General features: G+C 40.9%; 1 protein-coding gene across 2 annotated transcripts in view; it reads right to left on the bottom strand.

The window, feature by feature from the left end:
• Positions 1 to 27210, bottom strand: part of LOC137344479 (plexin-A2-like) — a 394264-nt gene that overhangs the window by 87137 nt on the left and 279917 nt on the right. For both annotated transcript variants that reach the window (XM_068007472.1, XM_068007473.1), the window contains exons 14-16: positions 22123 to 22274; positions 7954 to 8071; positions 5667 to 5803 (exon numbers count right to left, since the gene is read on the bottom strand). In XM_068007472.1, coding sequence (XP_067863573.1) covers positions 5667 to 5803; positions 7954 to 8071; positions 22123 to 22274 — 407 coding nt within the window. The remainder of the gene's footprint in view (positions 1 to 5666; positions 5804 to 7953; positions 8072 to 22122; positions 22275 to 27210) is intronic.

Raw genomic sequence — 27210 nt, 5'->3', positions numbered from 1 at the left:
CTGTGACATATCAGGGCAACCTAATAATAAAAAAAAGCTTTTATAGCATGATTGCAAGCACTCCTGGAATCAAGAATACTCAAGTCTAAATCTGTCTGCATGATTTGATAATTCTTAGCAACTTCAAATGTGGAATGAGTTTACTGTAGCTCCCTGACGGGCATTGTGAACTGGAATATGTTGCAATATAATGGGACTTTCCACAAATAAGTAAATCTCAGAAGTGTTGATTGCATCCAGTGAAATTAATATAAATTGGGAAATACCATTATGGCTGACTTAGTCAATTGACTGCATATATATTATCTTATAAATAAATTTCACTGCCCACTTGTTCATCCAAATTCCTGAGATAGTGACCAGTCTTTTATTCTCACTTAGTTAGTTATTTTATGTAATACTCTTGGATCTCCCCTGGCATTGCTCATGGAGTTTAAGAGTCTGCAGCATGGTTATGATGTTTCATTGCTACCCTGGCCTTTCCCTTTAACGATACTGCTCAAGTCCTCCCTGTGGGAATTCAGATAATTGTGGTAGTTTGTAAGTTGCTGAGGTCAATTTCAGGTCAATAACCAGCTTGAAATTTTCAGACTCCAGGTCATAAGAACGCAGGATGAAATGTTGGCTTTCTCTTTTCTAACACACAAAAAAAATCATTTCCCGCAGCTCTTAAAATGGACATTTGCTTACATACTGTAAGTGTCACCAAGTGGGATTAGTAGCGCACACTGATTGATGAGAACTGCAATTAGTACATTCAACAAAAGCAGACAAGTCATAAGCACTGCAGAGGGAGCCATTAATGCAGCATCACAGTGCTAGTTGTATCATGTTACAAGTCTATTATCTGTACAGCAGTGCTGGGGTTTTCCACTGTAGTACATATTAGAGAAAGAACATTTGCAAATTTGGAATGCACGGAAGAGCCATGGTATCCTGCAAGCCTTGGGCAACCCATGCAGTATTACAGTAGGATGGGTCATATAATAAAGGCTGTATTTTGTGTTCCTGCCACCAGTCTGAGCTACCTCGAATTCTTCTGTAATTAGCTATTCAGATTATTATTAGCCTGTCAGGACTATTTTCATGTAATTCTATTCTGTTCAACTCTGTTCATCAGAGGAGATTGAAAATAGAAAGCTGTAATTAGTGTGGATCTCATTAAACTCTTTCAGCCTGTGGCACTCAGCCAGAAATCAAACTGCATTATTTCTAATGGAATACAGATCGGTTCTATATTAAGAGCTTATTGACTAACATACCGCTCTGTGCCTGAGTACAGACCAAATCTTTCCTTAATATATCGCATTGGTCAATAGTTTCATATAGTAAACATGGCATTTCTTGTTCTGAATCTGAATCAGCATTGGCCAAGGTAAGTGGCATTTTGCAAAGAAATTAAATTTCCCTGGCTTTCTCTTTTCCACATTCAAGCTGCCTCTTTAATTACTAGGTATTAAACTCATCAAGTGCTGAACATCCTTGGTAGAGTCATTTTCAAACTATGCAAATTTTTCAACATTTACCATCCGCAAATGCTTTCTGCAATTTTCCACTGCTTGAAGTACAAATAAAATGTAAGAAATTTTAGAATAGTTTCTGATTTTACAATATTCAGTAAAGTGATTGGAAAATCTGTAATTTTTCCAGTATATCCTATATGTAGAATTTCTGCAACCCACTAAAGATTACTTTACTGTAAATTTGCAGTAACAATGTCACAAAATAATTTAATATTCTTCTTTATCTATCATTGGGCACTGAACTAAAACACTGCAACTTTTCCAAAAGCAGCAAGCTTTCAAACCTTAAAAACAAACACAATATAAATGTTACCAGGGAATGAGTTAAAGGCTGTAACCGAATCACAGGGTTTAAATGACATTATAATCTTCACAAGCTCTACTCTAATGATTTTTGATATCACCTGAATTACCTGATTTAGTTACAGCCTTGTAAAACTTAACTTAACTCCCAAGTATCCATCTCAGTCTGTTTTTTTTTGCAGAAATGCAGCTGCAGGGCTAAAAGGGCAGAGACCCCACAATTTCAAGATCTGAAAGCAATTTATGATTTAACACAATTAACAATAATGTGTCTAAAACAGCATGGATTTTATTTCCCAGTAGTGCCAGTAATTTCTTCAAAATCTTGAGGTCATTGACACTGCCTTTTGTAATGCTGCACCACAGAGCAACACAGTAGGGCAGCATGTTGGCCACTGAGAGCATATTCCCTGCCTGTCCACTTAGTTGAGTGGTAGCATACAGCCAAAATAAAAATGCACTGCACTTACAATGCCATTGACCAACTTCACCAACGCTGTTAAGTGGAATGCCTTCCACCTTCTCTTGAGGGCACAGGACATAAAATTATTTCCCTATAGCCCGTGTGGATCTTTTTGAACTAAGAACAAAGGAACACCAGTTCCAAGATCAAGGGGTCCTGCCAATTGTAAGAAGTCATATGAAAACAAAGTTTTTCTATGCAAAATGGAGAAAATATGGTACTTATTCAAAAAGACAAAAGCTTCATTTTTAAACTGAGCTAGGTGAGGGATGACTGTGCTGGGGAAAACAATATTTTTGTTCTTTGAAGCTAGGAATCAGCTGCATTTCAGGACTCCCACTGGACTTTCTTCAAGGCAGAATCATTTATCTCAAGCTCACAGGAAGATGTACCAGCCATCCTAATGGTCAACTTGGAATACAGTTGCTCAATTTGTATCAAATTATAGTGACAGGAAACTGGGTTGAAATCAACCTAACTCATTTTGTTTAGGATATTTAACAAACAAACATTGGAGACACGTTTGTGCCTGTCTGTGCTAGATCTGAAGCTAGGTGCCAGAAATAAAGGGCAGCACTGAAATCCACTATGCTGCCAGACCTCACATAAATGTAGAAATTATGGTAAATTTAACCTCACTTAAAGCTTGCATTTTACCGACATGCTTACAGTGCAGTGCTAAATTCTGATTGACATGAGGATAAATTGACTAAATATTTTTGATAATTCTGTTCAAATCTTTATTCCACTGCATTTGCTTTGTATGTTCTTCCACATGAAAAGACACAGATGAGATGTGCTATTCTATCAAATGTTCAATGGTGCATAACAATAATGCAAGTCTAAACACAGATTTAAACTGTCTTTAGGCACTTTCATAGAGTCATAGAGTTATACAGCACGGATAGAGGCCCTTCGGCCCATCGTGTCCGCGCCGGCCATCAGCCCTGTCTACTCTAATCCCATATTCCAGCATTTGGTCCGTAGCCTATTCAAACCTATACAATACCAGTTTGACTTGATGCAGCGATTAACCAAAAAACAGCATAGTAACCAAGATTAAAAAATAAACTTCAATCCTATTATCTATAAGCCTAAAATATTTTTTTGATTTTAAAAAAAATGACAGGATTTATCAATTAAAAAATGATCCTTTCATCAGGCCAAAGAACAGACAGGTTAAAATTGCAATATTTATCAACTGACTTCCTTTTATCCATGATGCAGGAAATGTCAACAGACTACTTGAACTGTTTCACCGAGACAGATTTACACCTAGGTAAGGGTTTTTATTTTAAACGTTGAAGAAATAAAATCAGAAAGGAATAGGCATCTGTCAATCAAATAAAGTATTAACCAATGACTTAAATATAAAGTCAAGATTAGATTTGATTCGTCGGAGCCCAAAAGAAGAATAGTTTGTACTAAGTAAAACTGGAAGACATTAACTGCTTTGCTGGTAGGTCTAATTTCCGCTTATTGGGTGTGGACACAGATTCCTTACTTTAAGTGGTCAGCTGCACAAAGGGGACATTGTTTTAACAGGAAAAAGAGTGGTAAAACATTTAGAATATCTTTTGCTTTGTTACCTTTAAGTAAATGTTCTGGGCTACAAATGGACAGCAGGGTATCTGGGTGTTGTTGCTTGACAGCACACAGGAATATGGGAACAGGTGTAGGCCCCTCGAGCTTGTTCCGCCATGCAATTAGATCATGGCTGATCTGTACCTCAACCCCATTTAACCGTCTTTGCTCCATATCTCTTGATACCCTTACCTAACAAAAATCTATCAATCTCAGTCATGAAAATTCCAACTGACCTAGTATCCACAGTCTTTTGGGGAAGAGTGATCCAGATTTGTACTACTTTGTGTGAAGAAGTGCTTCCTGATTTCATTCCTGAATGGCCTGGCTCTAATTTTAAGATTATGCCCTCTTGTTCTGAACTGCCCCACCAGAGGAAATAGTTTTTCTTTATCTACCCTATCGAATTCTTTTATTATTTTAAACACCACAATCTTCTATACTCAAGGGAATACAAGCAGAGTTTATGCGATCTGTCCTCATAATTTAACCCTTTCAGCCCTGGTATCATTCTGGTGAATCTGTGCTGCACCCCCTCCAAGGCCAATATATCCTTCCTGAAATGTGGTGCCCCGAATTGAACACAGTAAACTAGATGGGGTCTGACCAAAGCTCTATACAACTGAAACATAACTTCTTCCCCTTTGTATTCCAGCCCCCTTGAGATAAAGGCCAACATTCCATTAGCCTTTTTGATTGATTTTGTACCTGGCCACTAGTTTTTAAGTGATGTTTATACATGGACATCCAAATCTCTTTGCTCCTCCACAGATTCTAGTTTCTCAACATTTAGAAAATAATACAAATTGCCTTTCTTGACTTCAGATTGGGTGACCTCACACTTCCCCACATTGAACTTCAGTTGTCACAGTTTAGCTTACTCACTTAATCTATCTATGTCCCTTTGTAACTTCCTGCTCCCATCAATTAGCACAGCACCTCTGTCATTGGAGTGAATCTAATCCAGACTTGAAAGATTAAAGTTTCTTTTCTCTTTGCTAACTGCATGGGTTTTACATGATCAGTATGGCTATAATAAATCTGGGAGCACTGCAGCTAGCAACCCTACGTGATAGGGCCACAAATGACACAAATCTACTCAATGAACTCATCATTTGTTTACTAGTGGATCAATGCTACCATTGGTTGAAATAACAGTGCTGGGCAAGCTTAGTCCCTTTGTATTTTATGATTAGCATTCTAAATTATTGCCTATTCTATATACTGATTTTGTTACTTCTAATAGTTGATTATAAATTTATAAGTAGATATACTTGCACTAATTATATCATAACTATTAATCGCTGCGTTGCCCTTTAATATACTTGAATTATAGGAACTATTCACTTTGGCTGATAGCAACCAAAACAGACCAAATTTACCTCACCATGTCTACAATATACATAATCTAAAAAAAATGAATACATGAGGGTGATATTAAGGTAATGCTCGCCTTTCAGAGGACAGTTAAACTTCTCGGGCTTTACTCCCACAATTTATCATATCTGAATCTGTCAATAAAATATGGCCTTGTAATCATTCCCAGCGATTCATTAGTTCCCTTACATCTGTAAGTTGGGGCTTCTGAGATTTCCAGAGCTGGTATTCAAGCTGGGTTCTCTCACTGATGTAGAATATATTAGTATGAATTTATGATTACAACTCAGCTCACTCAATAAATGAAAATAAACTGCTTCTATTAGCGCACCAGAGTAATTCCAACGCAATGCTGAGAAATTTTCAAGTTTTTGGAATTAAGGTAAATCTGTGTACCACACTTCCTTTTCTCTCACCTGTAAAACTCACAGGTTTGATTACCAAACATCACATTGACATTGCTGCCAGCACTAAGGTATTTTCCAGTAATTGTTACCATTGTTCCACCAGACTCAGGACCTCGATTCGGGCTCAGGTCCTTCAGAGAAGGCTTCTGTGAAAGGAAGGAGAGAAAACAAAGGCATACACTTAGAGAACTCGAGACGAAAACTGATTCAAAATAAAATTACTTCTCTAATTTGTGCCAACTGATACTATGAGGAGTTTCTTTGTAAGATGAATCACTCTTATGATAACGTAACCAAAGTTCCTTGGCTTACATTTATTAACTTTGCTTCTTCTCTCTTCCCGAGCGCCTTGGGTAGAATCTACATATCTCTGAAGGCTGTCACCTTTGAAGGCTTGAAAAGAATACCTTCAATGACTTGCCCTCTTCTTCATTCATTTAACATTTACCACCAGCAGTATCAGCTTGAATAGACTTCCTTCTGCATTATACAGTTGGTTTTGCAATGCTGTATATCAGAGGCAACCTGAAAGGCCCTTGGAGCTGCATTATCTTTCGGAATAATAAAAGACAATAAACAAATGCGCCCTGGGCAGTGGAGCACATTTAAGCTCCTATTTTTTTCCTTATTAAATGATTAACTAACAAAAATAAATAATAGCTTCTGATGTACATTAGAGGAAAGGTGATTTTAAAAGAATCTACTCAATTTATTCTCACTCTCTCAACATGGTTCCAGATCTGGTGTGTTTTACTAAAGGCAATCTGAATAATTTTATTTCAAACAGTGTCATCTATGTTTGTTTCACCAGAATTGAATCACCCACTTATTGTAACGCTAATCAAATATTCAGAATGTTCTTTGATGGTTCGGGAAGCACATTCAGTATGGAGGAAATTGAGAATTTGTGAAAGTGTTTGGAAAGCAGAGGTAAAATAAGTTGGGAAAACACAGTTCAGCCCGTTCTTGCAAAATGTAATTTTTTTTTTTAAGTGAAAATGCCAACAAATTTATCACTTCCAACAAAAAAATGCCAATGCCAAATGCCATATTTAATTAAAAAAACAAATTTAGGTTGGACGATTCAGCTATTTAACTATTTCGTATTGTACAAAAATGATGGATTTCAGCTTTCACAGAAATTCCTAAAGGCAATATTCTGAAAAGAATGCCTTCAACGATCCTCAGGGAAATCAATGTTTTGGCACATGAAGACATTGATGTATGTTCATACTCGTGCAGTGTGTTTATGCATACCATACACCATTTTACCTGCCAGCAATGAACCAGCAGTACCTCATGAAGAAATTCAGCAAAACTTTCAGCTTTCAGACTAAACTATACCAATCTTTTTTGTCGCAGCTGCACCTAATATATAAATTAAGGTTCTCTTGTTTCTGTAAGCTTTGGCATTTTCCATGAAATCTTTTGCGCAAAAACTTTATTTGAAGAAAGAATAGACCAGGGAAATAATAGAGAAGCATAGAGAGAAAAAAAAAGTGTTAACAGCACACAGAGACAAATAGGAGAAAGAGCGAGAGGGAGATAACAGGACACAGAAGCAAACAGGAGAGAGCACACCCCAGAAACACGGAAGATGGAGACAACAGTAAAGACAGAGAGAAACAGAAACAGCAGAGGGAAAGAGAAACATAAAAGCTACAGCAGAGAAACAACGTGAAATTAAACTGCATATCGTAAATATATTATAATCTCAGATTTAAAAAAAAAATCCTGCATGTAAACAGTGAACACAAAAATATAGAAAGTTTCATTGCATTCCCTATTTGCACAAAAAAACCCGAGAAAGTACAATGTACATTGAGTGTCTGATCAGGACACTGAAGCACTTAAGTGATAATTTCTGGCTGTCCAAAATATATGTGACAGAAAGAAAATTTTGAGTACATTAAATGCTGATGCCACAGTCGAGAACATCAATAAATGTTGAGGTCAAGTCTTAAGCTGTTTGTTAGTACGTGTAGTTAGAGTGGATAGTAACTACAATGGGAGTGGAGTAGCTGAAACGGAAATTTAACAGCTAAGAAACCTATGTGAAGAACGAAAGCCCATACTGTAAGAAGAGGAGAAAAGATGAGGTAAATTAGGAAGCACTAATTAGGTGATGCCACATTATGCAGTAATTATAAAATAGAAGTAAATTCTAAAATATACAGTACATTGTACAAAAGACATGAAATCTAATTTCTCTTTTTACTCTCCTGGGGTGGGTTTTGTGAAAGAATGGCATTTCTCAGCTGGTCACTGAGCCACTCTTATTCTCGGATTAACTCACCACAAAAGTGTACTGCTGTGTCGACTTGGTCATAAATTCAGGCTTACACTCCCCAACACAGAGCTGCACGGGACCAGATTCTTTGTGAGGCCTCGCCTCCCCCATTTCACACACAATTCTGCCAAAGAAAGCATGAAAGTAAGAACACAGAATTAGAACATATGTCACCTTCAAGCACTTATTTGTGCATCTGCCGTTAAACGGCTGCTTTCTAATTTTACGCTGACATTTTCTACTGAAATAAATGAATGCACCCTGGCAGAGAGCGGGACAGATTAAGCTGCTGTCACACTCCTGCACGACTAACAAATTGTCCCCTACAGCAAGCAGCACATGGCGAATTTCAATTACACGGGGTAAAAAAAACATGAAAATATAATACTAAGATTTACCTCCGGAAGAAAGAGGGTGAGGTACAAAGCAATTTATTACAATTAACCATCACTTTGCTTCTCATTTTATAATATTCCATTATTTCATACAACAAAGCAATAGCAGACTAGAAGAGTGAACTGAGAACAGGGAAAAAAAAAATCCCTTCCTCTCAACAAAATCACTTTAAAAGCAGTTCATGAGAACAAAATACAATGATGCCTCAAATTTCAATGTCTCTAGAACCATGCTCAAAGTTTTTTAAATTTAATTCTAAAGAATTTTTTCTTAAAAATGTTACCACCTGTTTTAAGGCAGCACAGTACCTCCAGAATGATTAGCATTAAACAATGGGCAAAGAGGAATACAAAAGGAAAGAATAGTGGGCTATAAATTGGGCCATGTAGTGCTCATTTTTCAGGCGCTACGCGGCCTCCCAAGGTCCCAAAATGGCGTCCAGAATGCATATGCACGCTTCTGGCATGACATGTGTCAGACACCACCTTGGTGCAGGCGCAAGTAACGAATGCCAGCAGCATGTATAGTAAGGAGATATGCATTACATCAGTGTGCAATGCTGATTTAAAGGGATTGATACCATTTTGGCACTCAATTCTCCAGCCAACGCACTGTCTTAACCACGAACAGCTGAACAGGTCTTAGACGGCCTGGAGGACGCCCCACCAGCGCTATTTAAAGGAATCTTGCAGGTTAGTTGCTGGATTATTGCTTCTGGCTGCTGGTACAATTGTACGTGTTTGTTGAAGCTTCCTATACTTGGAGAGAGTTGCCATAGTATATAAAGAGAGTGGTTTGGCAGGTCCAGCATTACTGTTGGTGTCATTTAAAACAGTGTGCCGAACAGGATTCCTGGCAACAATGGGTGGCCTGCTAGGGCTCTCGCTGGGCAATGAACATGGCTGGGAGCATGCAGAGGGGCCACGCAGAGCAGGTCAAGTTGCGAAGGGAGGGAGGAGGAGGTCGTGATGGAGATATGTCAACTGCTGCAGCCACAATTGCAGCCTCAGAGCACGGCAAGGACAGCATTGCCTGTGGCTGTCAAGGTAACCTGTGGTGCTGAACTTTTATGGCTCTGGATCCCTTCAGGCCTCTGCTGGCGATGTGAGCAACATCTCAGTTTGCAGCGCACTGCTGCATAGGGGTGGTCACTCAGGCACTGTACGAGCTGCTCAACAGGTTCATCACATTCCCTCGACAGAGAGAAGCAGAACAAGCGAGCACAAGGGTTTGCTCGTATTGCAGGCTTCCCCATGGTGCAGGGAGCCATTAACTGCACATATATTGCCATGCATGCTCCACATCTGAACTCGGCCATCTTCACGATCAGAAAGGGATTCCATTCCCTCAATGTGCAGCTGGTGTGCGACCACACGCAGCGCATCATGCGGATCAATGCCCGCTACTGTGGCAGCAGTCATGACACCTTCATTATGCGGCAGTCCAACGTCCCACTCTCTTTGCACTAGCTCGGCAAGTCAAAGGCTGGCTACTTGGTGACAAGGGCTATCCCCTCATGAGGTGGCTCATGACTCCGGTCTGGCATGCACACATGCAGAGCAGGCATACAATGGGAGCCATGCGGCCACACTAAACGTGGTCGAGCACACCATAGGCATTCTAAAGCAACGCTTCTGCTGCCTGGATTGTTCTGGTGGAGCCCTGCAGTACTTCAATGAGCGAGTGTCAAGATTCATAGAATCATAGAAAGGTTACAGCACAGAAGGCGGCCATTCGGCCCATTGAGTCCACGCCAGCTCTATGCAAGAGCAATTTAGCCAGTCCCACTCCCCTGCCCTATCCCCGTAGCCCTGCAAATTTTTTTCCTTTCAAGTACTAATCCAGTTCCCTTTTGAAAGCCGTGAATGAGTCTGCCTTCACCACCCCCTCAGGTAGTGCATTCTAGATCCTAACCACTCGATGTGTAAAAAAAAGTTTTTCCTCCTGTCACCTTGGTTCTTTTGACAATCATCTTAAATCTATGTCCTCTGGTGCTTGACCCTTCTGCCAATGGCAACAGTTTCTCTCTCTACTCTGTCTAGACCCATCACGGTTTTGAATACCTCTATCAAATCTCCTCTCAACCTTCTCTGTTTCAAGAAGAACAACCCCAGCTTCTTCAGTCAATCCACGTAACTAAAGTCCCTCATACCTGGAATCATTCTAGTAAATCTCTTCTGCACACTCTCAAAGGCCTTCACATCTTTCCTAAAGTTCGGTGCCCAGAACTGGACACAATACTGCAGCTGTGGCCGAACCAGTGTTTTATGAAGGTTCATCATGACTTCCTTGCTTTTGTACTCTATGCCTCTATTTATAAAGCCCAAGATCCCGTACGCTTTCTCAACCTGCCCTGCCACCTTCAATGATTTATGTACATATACCCCCAGATCTCTGATCCTTTACCTCTTTTAGAATTGTGCCCTTTAGTTGAATTTGCCTCTCCTCGTTCTTCCTACCAAAATGCAACACCATGCATATTTCTGCGTTAAATTTCATCTGCCATGTGTCCGCCCATTCCACCAGCCTGTCTATATCCTCTTGAAGTCTATTACTATCCTCCTCACTGTTCACTACCCTTGCAAGTTTTGTGTCATCTGCAAATTTTGAAATTGTGCCCTGTTGCACAACCTCGCCCTGATGAGGGATCAGTCCTTGCTGCCGTCTATCCAGCAAGACCCTGAGTCAGAGGAAGAGACTGAGGAGGAGGAGGAGAAGGAGGAGGAAGTGGAGGAAAACGCAAGGTGGCATCAAGGTGCACAGGCCCTGTCTGCCAGGGCTCTGCATGCTTACCTTATTCATAAGCAATATCAGTAACCTCAACAACATCTCCCAAGTCACCAACAGTCCTACACTCCCCACCCATCCTCTCCCACGACCATCAAATCACCCTCTATGGACTCCTCCATGTCTCGTCATTGTGCGCAGGCTTGCACTGAATTGGAAATTGCCGTAAGCCTGATTAACACTGAAATGAAGCACCACTGATGTGGCTTTGTGAGAGCCATTTGTGTCATTCCTGCTACCACCAAGCATCAAACTCAAAGTTCCAGTAGCACAAACCTGATCTTTGCAAATTGAAGGGGGTTTAATCTCTCCAAGCGAGCACTTTGCTTACTTTAGTACAAAATCAGCATTAAAAATAGAAAGTAGTCATTTAGCATCATCCCATTCGATATTTCTCAGTTTAAATCCATAACAATGAAAATGGACAAAACTGCAAGTTGTTGGTAGAAAGGGTCCTTTGTATTGGGAAAAATAACAATAGACAATGATTTTAACTCTCTTTGGGTAGATAAGATGAGCATTCAGGCCATTCTGCTCAAAAATGTCGATGATCAGAAGTGAAATTTAGCAGAAACAAGTTCAACAATATGGGGCTAGATTTTCCAGCCATTCATAAATCAACATTGTGTTATGGACTCTGTGGTGATTTCTTTGCTCAATATATCTGAGCAGCTGATGCTTCAAATTGCCCCCTAGATAATGAGCCCTGGTATTAGTCCAGGTCTGAAACTGAAACCTATGCTATGGGCAGAATTTAATACTTCACTAATATCTGTCCCTAAATAAATGTTCTCGTTTTGTCATTTCTTGTTCGTTCTATGCTTTGCTAATATTACTTTGGAAGCAACACATTAAATGTTTGCACCATGTTTGATTGATACTGGTGTTAACAGCTGGAAAGAAATGACACTCTGGAAGGGGACAGCATTATCCACGGACAGGCACTTGCTGGGTAGATGGATGAAACAGGCAGCACTAAATAAAGCCCTTTCCTAAGGTGCTGCAATACTGCCAAACCTGGGCAGTTTGTCTCCAGCCAAGCGGAGCACTTGTCCACCAAAAAATTACTAACTGCGTTACTTAAAATAGTGGTAGAAAATAATAATGAGCATGCATTAGTGACAACGAATGCTAAATTTATTTTATTCATCTGGCAGAATTTCTGCAGGAGATATCAGGCTGTATATATTGCACCAAGTGTTGGCAGACCAATATGGTTCAGCTCATTCATTACACAGCTTGAACATTTCAGACAAAGGTCTGGCAAGGGACCAGCGCATTTCTAAAGGTCAATGTGTAAATGCACCAATTGAGCGTTCAGTCTGGTTGCTTCCTGACAGCTTTAATTTTGAACAATGGAATAATAAATCTTAACAGAGGATAATTTACTTCAGGATATGAAATATCGGGAGAAAACTCTCAAAAAAGGTACACTGAGTGCAGAGAGTGAATCTGTTGATTATGCTGCTTTAATGGATATTTACTTTCTATCACAATATCTGCCAACAATTTTTTTTAAATAGATTTAGAATAAAATACGATGTACAGATTATTTAATTTATGACAGGAGGAAGATTTTCTCTGTGCAATGTCCAACAAAATCATAAACCTTTTTCTAAACAACTGGCTTCCAATTTCACCACGCATAATGCAGAGAGCAAATCTTCTCCAATATTCCTGGAATCAATTGAAAAATTAATTATAAAGCTAGAAATTACACTGGACAAATGCTTAACACATTTATATGATATTTTGTCCACTATTTTAATTGAGGAGTCAACCTGTAGGTGAAAATAATGAGCGGAGGAATATCACATGAACAATTCTAAGTATTTGTCTGCCAACAGTAATGACAAGCATGTAGAGGGCTAAATTGGGCCGCATAGCGCCTGTTCTGTAGGCGCTACGCAGACGCCTAAGCCCTGAAAATGGCGTCCAAGATGCGCACGCACACTTCCAGCATGACGTGTGCAGGACACCATCTCGTCAAAGGTGTTTGCGCATGCGCACCTAACAAACGTTGGCAGCATGTAAAGTAGGGAGATTATGACGTTAATCAGTGCGCAACGCTGATTTGAAGCAGCCAACAGCATTTTTGAATTCCCCGCTCCAGCGGGAGCACTGTCCTAACCACGCACAGCTGAACAGGAGTTAAAGGGTATGAAGGACCCCCACCAGTGCAATTTAAAGGGAGCATGCAGGAGTTACAGGTTAGTTGCTGCATTAGTTTTTCTGGCTGCTGGTACAATTGTGGGTGTTTGTGGAATTTTCCTATACTTGGGACAAAGTTGCAATATTATATAGAGTTTGGTCTGGCTGGTCGTGCAGTAATGTCAGTGGCATTTAAAATAGCGTGCTGAACAAGGTTGCTTCCAGACCTGGGTGGCCTGCTAGGGCTTCTTCTGGGAATTAAACATGACTGGGAGCATGCAGAGAGGCCACGCAGAGCAGGGCAAGCTGCCAGAAGAGGGAGGAGGAGGCCCTATCCAACGACGGCCTTCAGGGAACAATTCTCTTAGCTCAACTTCAGCGACAACTAGTGAATCTGACAGCCACGGTTCAAGAAAGAGGTCGTGATTGAGATTTGTCAACTGCTGCAGCCACAATTGCAGCCTCAGAGCAGGGCAAGAACAGCATTGCCTGTGGCTGTCACGGTAACCGTGCTTAGTTTTTATGGCTGTGGCTCCTTTCAGGCTGCTGTTGGAGATATAAGCAACATCTCTCAGTTTACAGTGCACCGCTGTATAAGGGAGGTCACGAAGGCTCTGTACGCACTCAAACAGATTCATTATGTTCCCTCTTGTCAAAGACAAGCAGCATGAGCAAGCACAAGGGTTTGTTTGCATTGCAGGCTTCCTCATGGTGTAGGATGTCACTGACTGCATGCATATTACCATGTGTGCTCCACATCTGAACTCGGCCATCTTCATGAACAGAAAGGGATTCCATTCCCTCAATGTGCAGCTGGTGTGCGACCACACGCAGCACATCATGCAGGTTAATGTTCGTTATCCTAGCAGCAGTTATGATTCCTTCATCCTGCAGCAGTTCAACGTGCCACCTATATTTCAACTAGCACGGCAAGTCAAAGGCTGGCTACTGGGCGACAAGGATTATCCCCTCATGAAGTGGCTCATAACTCCAGTCCAGAACACACGCTCACATGCAGAGCAGGCATACAATGAGAGCCGTGCTGCCACACGGAACATCATCGAGCACATCATAGGCGGAGGAGGAGGAAGAGACGGAGGAGGAAGTGCAGCAGGAAGTGGAGGAAGAGGCAGGGAGGCAACAAGGTAGACAGGCCCTGTCTGCCAGGGCTCTGCATGATCAGATGATTAATAAGCGACAACAGTAACATCAAGGACACCTCCCAATTCACCAACAGTCCCACACTCCTTAACTTTCCTCTCCCACATGACCATCAAATCGTTCTCCTTATGATTACACATTGCTTCCTTCCTCAGCTCATCAGAGAAATATAAACCACCACCAAATGCAAATTCAAATCCTAAAATTTATAAATTAACACATGAAATGATTGAAACAACATGAGACTATTCACCCTTGTGCATTCCCTTAGTGCCTGTCATTCATGTGCTTTTTCCTTTCCTCGTGCTCCTACAAGGTGCAACCCCAGTAGCTGGAGCATGGGTGGTGGAAGGCTGCTGACCTTCAATTGAGGAGCATGCAGATGGCCTTTGAGGACGACCTCCAACAGCTCTGGGCCAGGAGGGCCCAACTTCAGGATGGGCTCCTAGCTCTGCGTAAAGCCGTGTGTCAAGTTGGAGCTGAACTTCTCAATGCCCCTTGACATTGTGTGCAGGCTTTCTGGCAGGCTTTTCAGTGCACCAAGCATTTGGTTGTGTATGCCCATCAGCCTTCTTCTGTAGCCTGGCCCATCGAAGTCCTCATCTGACTCTTCTGCAGAAGAACTAGTGTGCGACCTTGCCCTCCGGCGAGCTGGCACCTGCGGTATCCACCCCCCCCCCCCCCCACCACCCCAGCTCCTGTGCACTTATGCCCGGTGTCTCACCACGTGCAAATCCCTCCTCTATCCTAGCCTCTAAAGTACGCGCAGTGTCAGTCTCTGAGCTGGTGGCTGCGAGTGTAAGGTCGAGTGACGGTGTGTTTGCATCATCACTGTCTTCTTCCTCTGCCTCCTCTGACGGTGCCGGTTCCAGTTCTTGAGTATCTGAAATGACAAAGGGACAACGGGTTGAGTTATGGTGTGGGGAGAGGAGAAAGTAAGACATGCGTGCTGACACCATTTGCAGCACGTGAGTCAGAAAAGATCGTGGAATGAGGGACAAGTAGGAAATGAGAAGGAGGATTAGGTATGCAGAGACCCTCATCATTGATACCTCCAGCACCGCCAGTGGCCACGGTCACAATGACAGCCTGTCCAATGATCGACAGCACTGTCTCCTCCATGGGGGCGAGGACGTGTAGGAAGGCCTGTCCTCCTCCAGATTTTTCCTGCTGCCTGCTGTTATGCGCCACCTTCTCCTGCAAGAACGAGGGAAGTGTATCAGTGAACGTTTGCGTGATGTGGCTGTCATGGTTGAATAGATGCCAGTGTGTGTGACCTGTGAGTTGTGGGTGTGCGGCTTGCATTGGTGGTAATGTATGAGGGCGAGATGCAGCTTCTGATTTGAAGAGTTGCGTACTGATGGAAAGAGTTTGTTGGTCGGTGGGTGACGGGGGGGTGTAGGGCGTGGAGCAGTGGGTGAGGCTAGTGGTGCGGTTGGTAGGATATGCCACTTGACAGTTGAAGTCACTCACCTTGATCACTCGTGTCAAATCATTAAACTTCTTCCCATGTGCGTGGTGTGATGCTCCTGGCATTTACTTTGTGCGCGACTTCCTCCCACTGCTTCTTCAGTATGTTTCTGGAGGGCCTCCTGCCCCCCTGCTGCAGATAAAGGATGCCTCTCAGTGCGTCCGCCTCTTGTGCCAAGGCCTTCAGTGCATCGTCCGAGAACCTTGGTGCATGCTCTCTAACAGGCGCAGCCATTCTTCACTTTCCTGTAGCACAGAGTTAGTTGACAAACGAACTCCAGCTCTTCCTGCAGCCACGGTGCACCTCCCCTCGAAGAGGTGCAGGCTGCCTTTAAGTAGTGCTAGCCACTCCCGGTATCGGGGGCCCCCCTGCTGGTGCCTGCAGCCAATCAACAGCACAGGTAGCGCTGGCTGCACGCAGCAATTATGTAGATCACCAGGCAGCACGAATGTTATGTGATGCTTGCATCTCAACCAATGGGCGCGGGTTAATCGCGCACCCCGATCCCAGCGCCCATTTTTGTGAGTTGACCATTTTAACCCCCATAGTGTTTATATTGATCTTGAAATCGTATTAGAATTCAAAGAGTTAATCACTGCTTTTCATAAATACAAATGTTCATTTGGTTAACATTCACTGAGATTCATTTCAGTCCCCAACTGACATATTCACAGCAGGAAACTACTCTAAACATGAAAACAAATCACTTACCTCATATAGAAATTATCTTTTCTTGATGGAGTTACTCCTACAAAATCAGGCTCCCTGTTTTTTAAATCCTTAAGTGCAATTCTCTATTTTAGGCACTTTTTGGTGTCTGTTAGATATTTTATTAATATTTATGTAACACTCAAAAGCCCAGACAGCATTTGTTGCAACAGAACAAGAAAATTGAGTGTAAAGCTATATATTTTGTTCTCTCTCTCTCTACAATGTAATCTTTTATATCTGCACCATCCTACTCAACAGGAGAGTACAGCAGTCCACAGGGGAACTCTTCTCTTTTTAATTGAAAATTTTCCCTCCTCCCGATGGCTTTGATTTCAAGTGGATTACAGTTTCATGGATGCTGGTGGATTGGCTAAATGGTCTTTATTAAGTGCAAGCATTGATAGTGAGTCTATTCGGTCAAGGCCAAATCCAATCTTGTCCTCACCTGCTGTCTACAATTGTGGCATTTCTATTGCTGCACTGGCTAAGATCAGCGAACTCACTAAAGATGATCTGGGCCCTTCCTGGTCTGCATAACTCAACCATTCAGTGGATAACCTCAATCAATCATCAGGGAGTGAACTCAGTTCTCCGAATTGGGAATTCAACTTTCTTGCCCAGATTTTATATAAATACACAAATTACTGACCTGAATCTAAGACTGGATTCATAAAATACATTCATTTAAAACAATGCAATTTCCTAGATTAAGTTAGCAACAACTAATCCCATATTAAATGCTTCTACAGTTAGCTAGTCCCTCCGCCACCTTAAACAGTACCAGTGGTATTGAGGTCACAGCCCTGTGTCCCACACACATTATAAAACTTTTTTGGAAGCGTTGGGTTTGAAAGCTTTAGAGTCACATTGCAATAGCTGACAAACATTAACATATAATTAAAATGATTCAATTTTGGTCATTATTACTTAGAATACTGAACACAACTAATAAAATACATACACATTAAGCGGTAGAATCAATATTCTTTCTACTTCATTCCTGGATAGAGCTAGATGATTCAAAGCAGTAATTGGAAGATTTACCAAAGTTATTAAGTAAAAAATACTATCCTGCATACCAGCACCAATGGGATAAAACTGATTGCAAATATAATAGAGTTTTATTAATATATTCTCTTCTTTCGTGATGTCAAGGAACTAGGTAATCAGATAAACAGTGGACCCCACACAATGTCAATTAGATCATCCTAAAAGATCGAAAATCAATAAAATCTTTTTTGTTTATTTTTTTCTTAAATTCACAGCAGATGTGTTCATTTTCCAGTTTAGAATAGTTTTGGAAAAACCTGGCATGAACCAACATCTTCTCATCTTACCCAAATTACTTAACGGTTCCTCAACTGCTGCCCTGATCTGGATTTGATTTCAGCATGAGGTATGTGCAACTGTACAACTGGATTCTGAAGTCAGAGCATTATTGGAGAACCTGGCTGTTCATAACACAGATCAAGTCCAAGGATATGGTTGGAGATCAGGATGGAAAAGATACAAGTATCATAGAATCATAGAATCATAGAATCATAGAAGTTTACAACATGGAAACAGGCCCTTCGGCCCCACATGTCCATGTCGCCCAGTTTATACCACTAAGCTAGTCCCAATTGCCTGCACTTGGCCCATATCCCTCTATACCCACCTTACCCATGTAACTGTCCAAATGCTTTTTAAAAGACAAAATTGTACCTGCCTCTACTACTGCCTCTGGCAGCTCGTTCCAGACACTCACCACCCTTTGAGTGAAAAAATTGCCCCTCTGGACCCTTTTGTATCTCTCCCCTCTCACCTTAAATCCATGTCCCCTCGTTATAGACTCCCCTACCTTTGGGAAAAGATTTTGACTATCTACCTTATCTATGCCCCTCATTATTTTATAGACTTGTATAAGATCACCCCTCAACCTCCGACTCTCCAGGGAAAAAAGTCCCAGTCTATCCAACCTCTCCCTATAAGTCAAACCATCAAGTCCCGGCAGCATCCTAGTAAATCTTTTCTGCACTCTTTCTAGTTTAATAATATCCTTTCTATAATAGGGTGACCAGAACTGTACACAGTATTCCAAATGTGGCCTAACTAATGTCTTGTACAACTTCAACAAGACATCCCAACTCCTGTATTCAATGTTCTGACCAATGAAACCAAGCAAGCTGAATGCCTTCTTCACCACCCTATCCACCTGTGACTCCACTTTCAAGGAGCTATGAACCTGTACTCCTAGATCTCTTTGTTCTATAACTCTCCCCAACGCCCTGCCATTAACGGAGTAGGTCCTGGCCCGATTCGATCTCCCAAAATGCATCACCTCACATTTATCTAAATTAAACTCCATCTGCCATTCATCGGCCCACTGGCCCAATTTATCAAGATCCCGTTGCAATCCGAGATAACCTTCTTCACTGTCCACGATGCCACCAATCTTGGTGTCATCTGCAAACTTACTAACCATGCCTCCTAAATTCTCATCCAAATCATTAATATAAATAACAAATAACAGCGGACCCAGCACCGATCCCTGAGGCACACCGCTGGTCACAGGCCTCCAATTTGAAAAACAACCCTCTACACCCACCCTCTGTCTTCTGTCGTCAAGCCAATGTTGTATCCAATTGGCTACCTCACCTTGGATCCCGTGAGATTTAACCTTATGTAACAACCTACCATGCGGTACCTTGTCAAAGGCTTTGCTAAAGTCCATGTAGACCACGTCTACTGCACAGCCCTCATCTATCTTCTTGGTTACCCCTTCAAAAAACTCAAATCAAATTCGTGAGACATGATTTTCCTCTCACAAAACCATGCTGACTGTTCCTAATCAGTCCCTGCCTCTCCAAATGCCCGTAGATCCTGTCTCTCAGAATACCCTCTAACAACTTACCCACTACAGATGTCAGGCTCACCGGTCTGTAGTAGGTAGATAGAATGATAGTATGATAGAATGCAGCAGTTAGAATATCTTTTGCTAAATGTCACAATCATATGACATTCTTGAATATAATCAATCTCAAAATTATTACTAGAAATGTAATCCATGTGTTAAAGGCTTTAATGTAGTCTTTCAATAGACCAATCATGATTATAATTTACACAGTTCTAATTTACAATAAATCAGGATACTAGAAAAAAAGTGCCAGTTATTGGAGTTTTAGACGTACAACAATTGCATATGGGAATAATGAGAAACTACATGGCATAAGATCAAATGCCGAATTTTTTGTTGAGGAAATTTTGTTAAGAAATTTGCAGAACAGAGTTGAATTCTCTAAATCTGAGCATTACAGGATAGATATGCAAAAAAACACAATGATAGTCTTTGAACTATAGAACCTTATTTCAGTGCTTAATTTAAAATTCTCACATGTGGCTGCAGACTTATTTACTGCGCTGTACAATGCAATTGCCATTGATTTGGTATGAGCAGGTTCAGTAATGCTGCAGCTAAGCCTCAGGCTCCACAGCAGTGGCTCACAGATTTGAAGAAATGTAAACGTACCACTAAATCAAATTCCAGAAACCTACAGGCGCAGACATACAAGTCCCCAGCGCTAATGACAATAGTCAATAAGAATGCACTGTCCCATTTCCAAATCAGCTAATCGTACGGTGAAATCGGAAATGTCTGAATGTCTTCTGATAAGGTCAGAATGCAACCTTGCAGCTTAAACACAGAACAGACACGCAGGCAGATTTTCATCTTCATCACCTGGGCGGTTATCTGGCCCATATTTCATTATGGAATGAAAATTGGGTGGCTTCTATAAAGGGTGGGTGATTCACTCCTCTGGATTACTGTCCAGGTGGTGAATATGAAAATCTACCCCATGGTGTATAATACTGACATAACCAGATTTGCTTTGTAATTAATGTTTTTTTCCCACAAGATACTAAAAACAATTTAATGTTATCACCATTTAGTAACTTGCTCTCCTCTTTTAGCTTCCCTCTATTCCAGGATAACATTCCTTGGCTGAGAGGGTGAGGAAGTGATATATTCCTGGGCGTCTACAATCGGTAACTGGCCACAAGGTGGTAGAGAGAACGGATTAGAGCAATTCGCCCTTCAGGATTCCCTCTCCTCCTGTGGGAAGCACAAACCAAAAATTTGGTACTTTTCCTTCACTCATGCTGTAGAATTAAGAGGCCAGGCACCATTTAACAAAAAAAGCTCCCTCAATAGATACTTAAATGTTTAGAAATGGTTAAATATGCATTGCAGTGATTTTAAAAAAAACTTCCACCACTCCTCTATACTAAAAATGAAAGTAATTTAAAAAGATTATTTACTGATAGGTAGGCATTGCAAATAGCTGTCAATATGAATGTTGAGTGCAAACCTCTTCTGAAGGAATATTGTGAATTAAGAAGTTCTTGGGTCCCATTATTTTTTGAATTCTGCTTTATCATATTGTGCAAAAAGTTATAGTAAAGCACTTTTACAGAGGTAATATGAAAATGTAGGGACAGGAAAAGACCATCTAGCCTGACTCATACAATTGTGATGCCTTATTCATTACGAACAAGACCCTCCCAACCCCCAGGCACAACATAATCGTGAGAAAAAAAATCCAAGCCCAACTTAGAAAACATTTTTTGGAAAATTCCTCTTCGATCCCTCTAGTAATCGAAACTAGTCCAGGAGACCACATGGACAATGACTTATATTAATTGGCACGTCAATCTTGTATGATGTGACAAATATATGTGACATCATTTGTACAATTGAAAGGTGCCAAGGAAATCCATATTCACAGTGTTTAAAAGTCAGCAAAGTAAACAGACAGCTGTAATTCTTGAAAACATCTGCAATTATCCACTTTACAAATACCATACTCAACTGGTAAATACTAGCCAGGTACCAGTTTGGACTTGACACCTTTGCCACACAGAAAAACAGTGCTGCACATTTGGAGTTGCTCCCTCCCACTGGTGAAAATACCCCACACCTATGTTTCAGATCAGTTTAATTGAATAGAGGCACAGAGAAGTGCCATAGCAACATGCTCCCACCCGAGTCCTTGCTTGTGGCTCAATAACAACTGAAGCTCTTGCGTCTATGCTAACACCAGATGAAATAAAAACTATGAGGAGTGGCCATTAGGGCAGCAGTAAACTGTTAAGAATAAACATTTTTTCAGTCAATACTCACCTCAGTTCTGAAGTGCAACAGGAACAGGCGTGTTGACTGCAATAATCACAGTGTGTGGAATGCTATTTGCAGGTTAGTTTTCAAAGTAAAACTTAAAATGCAAGTATTTTAAATTAATTATTTAATCTCATTTTCTGGCAGATCACAAGGGTAAAACTCTCTAATATGGCTTCTGAGTCTACATTGTAAATTCCTCTAATGGTCAACAAAAGAAACTGCCAGGCTGAACCACTGGATAATTAAACTAGGAAGATTATGACACTAAAAAGAGTTAAGTCAGACAGGAAGAAAGCTTGATTATAAAACTAGTTTTCTCCAAATTGTAGACAGAACTTACTGTTCAGCAATTATATACCCATCTAACAATGGGATACACTGCACTCCCGCCACACGTACGCTATTAGCAATGTCCAGGAAATCCAGGCCCAGATTCACTCCACGGATGGTTACCTGTGTCCCCCCTTCCTGTGGACCAGACATTGGAGTTACCTGAAAAAGGCAAATAAATAAATAAATTCAGGGCAATCAATACAAGTGTTATTTATTTACTCTGTCAACATTTTTAGGGCATTCAATGGGTTGGCTGATTGTGTTAGTGTCTTTTTTTAAATTACATTGAACACTAAGATAGGCACACAGAAATGCAGGGAAAGGAAACTGCCTACAGGTATTTGCTGAGGGTGCATTTACAGACAAGTTCCATTGGAAAGCTTTACTGAAGAATCAAACAGTCCTGACAGTGCTGTGATAAATAGCACATAGATAACCTATTGTGCTTTAATTTGCCGCAAAGCCAGCATTCTGCTTATCCGCATTGTAGAACTAACAGTTGCCAAGCAACAATAACGCACACACACACAAAAAAATTACAACTGAGAGACCAGAGATCAGTGAATTAAAAATGCCGACAGTTAGCCCTCAGGATTATACAGAGCATTTCAGTAATTGGAAAGCTAAAAAAAAAGCTGCATTTGTTGTGGGGAAGGAGCTGGGGGGGGGAAGCTTTCTTCCAATAGCAAAACAAAAGAAACCATTATTAATGGAAACCTCAATTCACTCAGATGCCGTAATTAAGTATTACGAATAAGGGAGGAAGGCATTAAGGAGATATACAAGTTGAATTAAGATTGTGGGAAAGCGGAGAAAGTTTTCAAAATGGGCATATTTTTTCTTGTTTGCCTCAAATTGCACAGGCCACCTAGTTTGCAATATTTGTTTTGAGACAACCCTGCAGTCATGTCGCCTTCTTTTGTTCAACGTTGTAATTGTACACAGAGATATTTTGATTACCAACACATCCAGGGAACAGAAACTTCCTGTTGCAAATTCTTCTTGTACATTTCTGGCTGGCAAAAGAAAAACCTGTGATGGTAAATTTCTACTGAAAATTGCAAAATCAAGTTTATCCAGTGAACAGCTGAGCGACACAGACAAGAAAAGTGCCAAGTTCGATCACTGGTCTGTGCCCAGCTAGCTGATCTTAGTCAGGCCACTGCCAGGGGCTTCATTTGGCTTCCATGTCCTGGGGTTAAAGAACAGAAAATTGGATAAGGTCCCTGCTCTTGATCACTATCCAACAACCCTAGCTGAAACTGAGTGTGTGGGCATCCAGTGAGGACAAGGCTGGGCTCAGCTGAAGCGCTTCTGCTCCCTGTACCCCCTCCTCCCCACTGGTTAAATAAGCTGTCAACACACACTATTTATGCTCACAAATGAAGGAAGGCTCGTTGGCCAAAAGTACCAGCAGGTGCCCACCATGTACAACCAATCACCAGTAGTGAGTCCAACCCTTCTAGAGACAAAGCGGAAAAATCAGCAAAAAAAAAGAAAAAAATACAATAATCAACAAAATTCCTCACTGAAGTTACAAGAGACGGTGCAGTTTACTTGGTCAGTGCCCCTGCCACTGGATTTAATATTCTCCCCCTCCATCACCAGTGCATTGCGGCTACAGTATTTACTATCAATAGAATGCACTGCAGTAACACACCAAGGTAACTTTGACAGCGCCTCCCTCTTCTGCAACCTCCATCTCCAAGAAGGACAAGAGCAGCAATGTCGTGGGAACACCATCACCTCCAAGTTCCCTTCCAAGTCACACATCATCCTGACATGGACGTAAATTGCCGTTCGATCATCGGTGCTGGGTCTATATCCTGGAATTCTTTACCTACCATCATAGGAGTACCATCACTACAAGGACTGCAGCAGTTCAAGATGGCCCGTTGCCATCTTGTCAGGGCAATGAAGTCTCAGCAGTAAATGTGGCCTTGCCAGCATCACCCACATTCAGAGAACAAATAAAAAGTCTTCAGATGAAATTGCACTGTGCAATATTACAGTTAGCACATTTGGATGACATTCCTTGGAGGAATTAAGTTATTCTAAATGGGTTAACACCTTTATCAAAACAACTGAGGAATTTCATAATATTGCACAGTGCAATTTCAATCCAAGTGAATTTTATTTATCAAATTAAACTTTATTTTAGCGGAGTTCCCTCCTTTGGATAGTTCCTTGATGCTGTATTCCTTTACTGCATTCTACTTGACCTAATTTCAGATGTTTTAGCACATTATGACTTTCTTTGCTCTTCTAATTTGCTCATTTTTGACTTATTATTCTTCCAGGTACATTGTTGTCACTGCTAAGAATTAGCTCAATTATCTAGTGAGTATCAAAATTTTGCACTACTGTCTGATTAGTCGTGCATTATTTGGTTTCTAATTGATGTGGTTCAAATTTTCATAAAATTAGTTGGATCCTTTTATTAGCAAACTGTTCTCTGCAAAGTCAGCCAGTCTCTTAGAAAAGGAGCAGCACATTTAACTGCAGGCTGAAAGGAGAAAGGCCAAAAGATCTGGGATTAGAAAATACTGAATGTATGAAGAACGTGCTCTGGGGAATGGAACAAATGGCACTTTCCAAGTGTACTGCTACAAGCTGGAATTCACTCACACTGCAGCCCATGGGTCACAACACCCGGGAGATGATTGCATTTGTAAGTAAGGTGTTGAAATTTATTCAAGTTCTCTCTTAATTAGGATCATGCCTGACTTCTCCTTGAATCTCGAATGATATTAACTTCCAGTAAACCATTCCTTTTCAGTCTCCTTCAAATTCATGGTGTATCAGAAAACTACTCCATGTCCAACATACAACGGTTGAGATTTTCTAATTGGCATTATTTTAAGGCAACTGTTAACCCGTTTAAAATAAATGAGTTAACATTTAGCATTAAAATGATATCTTTTTTTAGACCAACCTCAAAGATCGAGATTACACAAGCTTTCAGCACTCTCAGCTAATCTTCCTTCATGAGAATCTTCAGAAGTTACAGAATCCACAGTTATTAAAGCAAGTGATATTGTGCTTGAAATATTGTGTTGACACATAAAAAATTGAAAGTTAAGACATAATTGAATTTACCGGTGTGTAAAAGTTAGCTGTTTATATGTTGCCTTTCCAGTTTGTTGTCATGCAATTTTCCTCCTCCCCTCTTCACATCTATGTCATATAGTTCAGGATACAGAAAGAAGAAATAGGAGTAGGAGTAGGCTATCCAGCCCCTCGAGCCTGCTCTGCCATTCAACAAGATCATGGCTGATCTTCTACCTCAATACCATTTTCCTGCACCATGCCCCATATATCCCTTGATGCCTTTAATATCTAGAAATCTATCGATCTCTGTTTTGAATGTACTCAATGACTGAGCTTCCACAGCCCTCTGGGGTATAGAATTCCAAAGATTCACCACCCTGAGTGAGGAAATTTCTCTTCATCTCAATCCTAAATGGCCTACCCCTTATTCTGAGACTGTGATCCTTGGTTCTAGACTCCCCAGCCAGGGGAAACATCCTCCTTGCATCTACCCTGTCGAGCCCTGTAAGAATTTTGTATGTTTCAATTCACCTCGCATTCTTCTAAATTCTAGTGAATACAGGCCTAGTCTACTCAACCTCTCCTCATATGACAATCCCTCCATCCCAAGCATCAGTCTGGTGAACATTCGTTGCACTCCCTTTATGGCAAGTATATCCTTTCTAAGGTAAGGAGACAATAATCCAGGTGCAGTCTCACCAAGGCTCTATATAATTGCAGTAAGACAGCTTTACTCCTGTACTCAAATCTTCTTGTAATAAAGGCCAACATACCATTTGCCTTCCTAATTGCTTGCTGCACCTGCAAGTTCGCTTTCAGTGACTCATGTACAAGGACACCCAGGTCCCTTTGAACATGAACATTTCCCAATCTCTCCCCGTTTAAAAAAAACTCTGCATTTCTGTTTTTCCTACCAAAATGGATAACTTCACATTTTCCACATTATATTCCATCTGCCATGTTCTTGCCCACTCACTTAGCCTATCTATATCCCCTTGAAGCCTCTTTGCATCCTCCTCACAACTCACATTCCCACCTAGTTATGTCATTCGCAAACTTGGAAATATTACATTTGGTCCCTTCATCCAAATCATTGATATAGATTGTGAATTGCTGGGGTCCAAGCACCGATCCCTGCGGTACCCCACTAGTCCCAGTCTGCCAACCTGAAAAAGACCCGTTTATCCCTACTCTCTGTTTTCTGTCTGTTAACCAATTCTCAATCCATGCCAGTATATTACCCCCAATTCCATGTGCTCTAACTTTGTTCACCAACCTCCTGTGTGGGACTTTATCGAAAGCTTTCTGAAAATCCAAATACACCACATCCACTGGTTCCCCCTTATCTATTCTACTAGTTACATCCTCAAAGAACTCCAATAGTTTTGTCAAACATGATTTCCTTTTCATAAATCCATGCTGACTCTGCCAAATACTATTATTATTTTCTAAATGTCCTGTTATCACATCCTTTATAATAGATTCTAGCATTTTCCCTACTACTGATGTCTGTAAGTTCCCTGTTTTCTCTCTCCTATCTTAAATAGTGGGGTTACATTTGCTACCCTCCAATCTGCAGGAACCGTTCCAGAATCTATAGACTTTTGGAAGATGACAACCAATGCATCCACTATCTCTTATAGCCACCTCTTTCAAAACCCTGGAATGTCGATCATCGGGTCCTTGGGATTTATCGACTTTCAGTCCCATTAATTTCTCTAGTTTTTTTTTTACTCATACTAATTTCTTTCAGTTCCTCATTCTCGTCAGACTCTTGGTTTCTAATATTTCTGGGAGGTTTTTTGTTTCTTCTTCCATGGAGACAAATACAAAGTATTTGTTTAATTACTCTGCCATCTCATTATTCCCCATTATTAATTCTCCCGTCTGTAAGGGACCCACATTTGCATTTGCCAGTCTTTTCTTTTTTACATACCTACAGAAGCTTTTACAGTCCGTTTTTATGTTTCTTGCTAGTTTACTCTAATATTCTATTTTCCCTTTCTTTATCAATTTCTTGGTCCTCCTTTGCTGAATTCTAAAA

This window comes from Heptranchias perlo, chromosome 27 (genome assembly GCF_035084215.1).
Source record: "Heptranchias perlo isolate sHepPer1 chromosome 27, sHepPer1.hap1, whole genome shotgun sequence".
Lineage (NCBI taxonomy): Eukaryota > Metazoa > Chordata > Chondrichthyes > Hexanchiformes > Hexanchidae > Heptranchias > Heptranchias perlo.
Note: the sequence above shows the minus strand (reverse complement) of the source record. Positions and strands in the feature narration are given on the sequence as shown.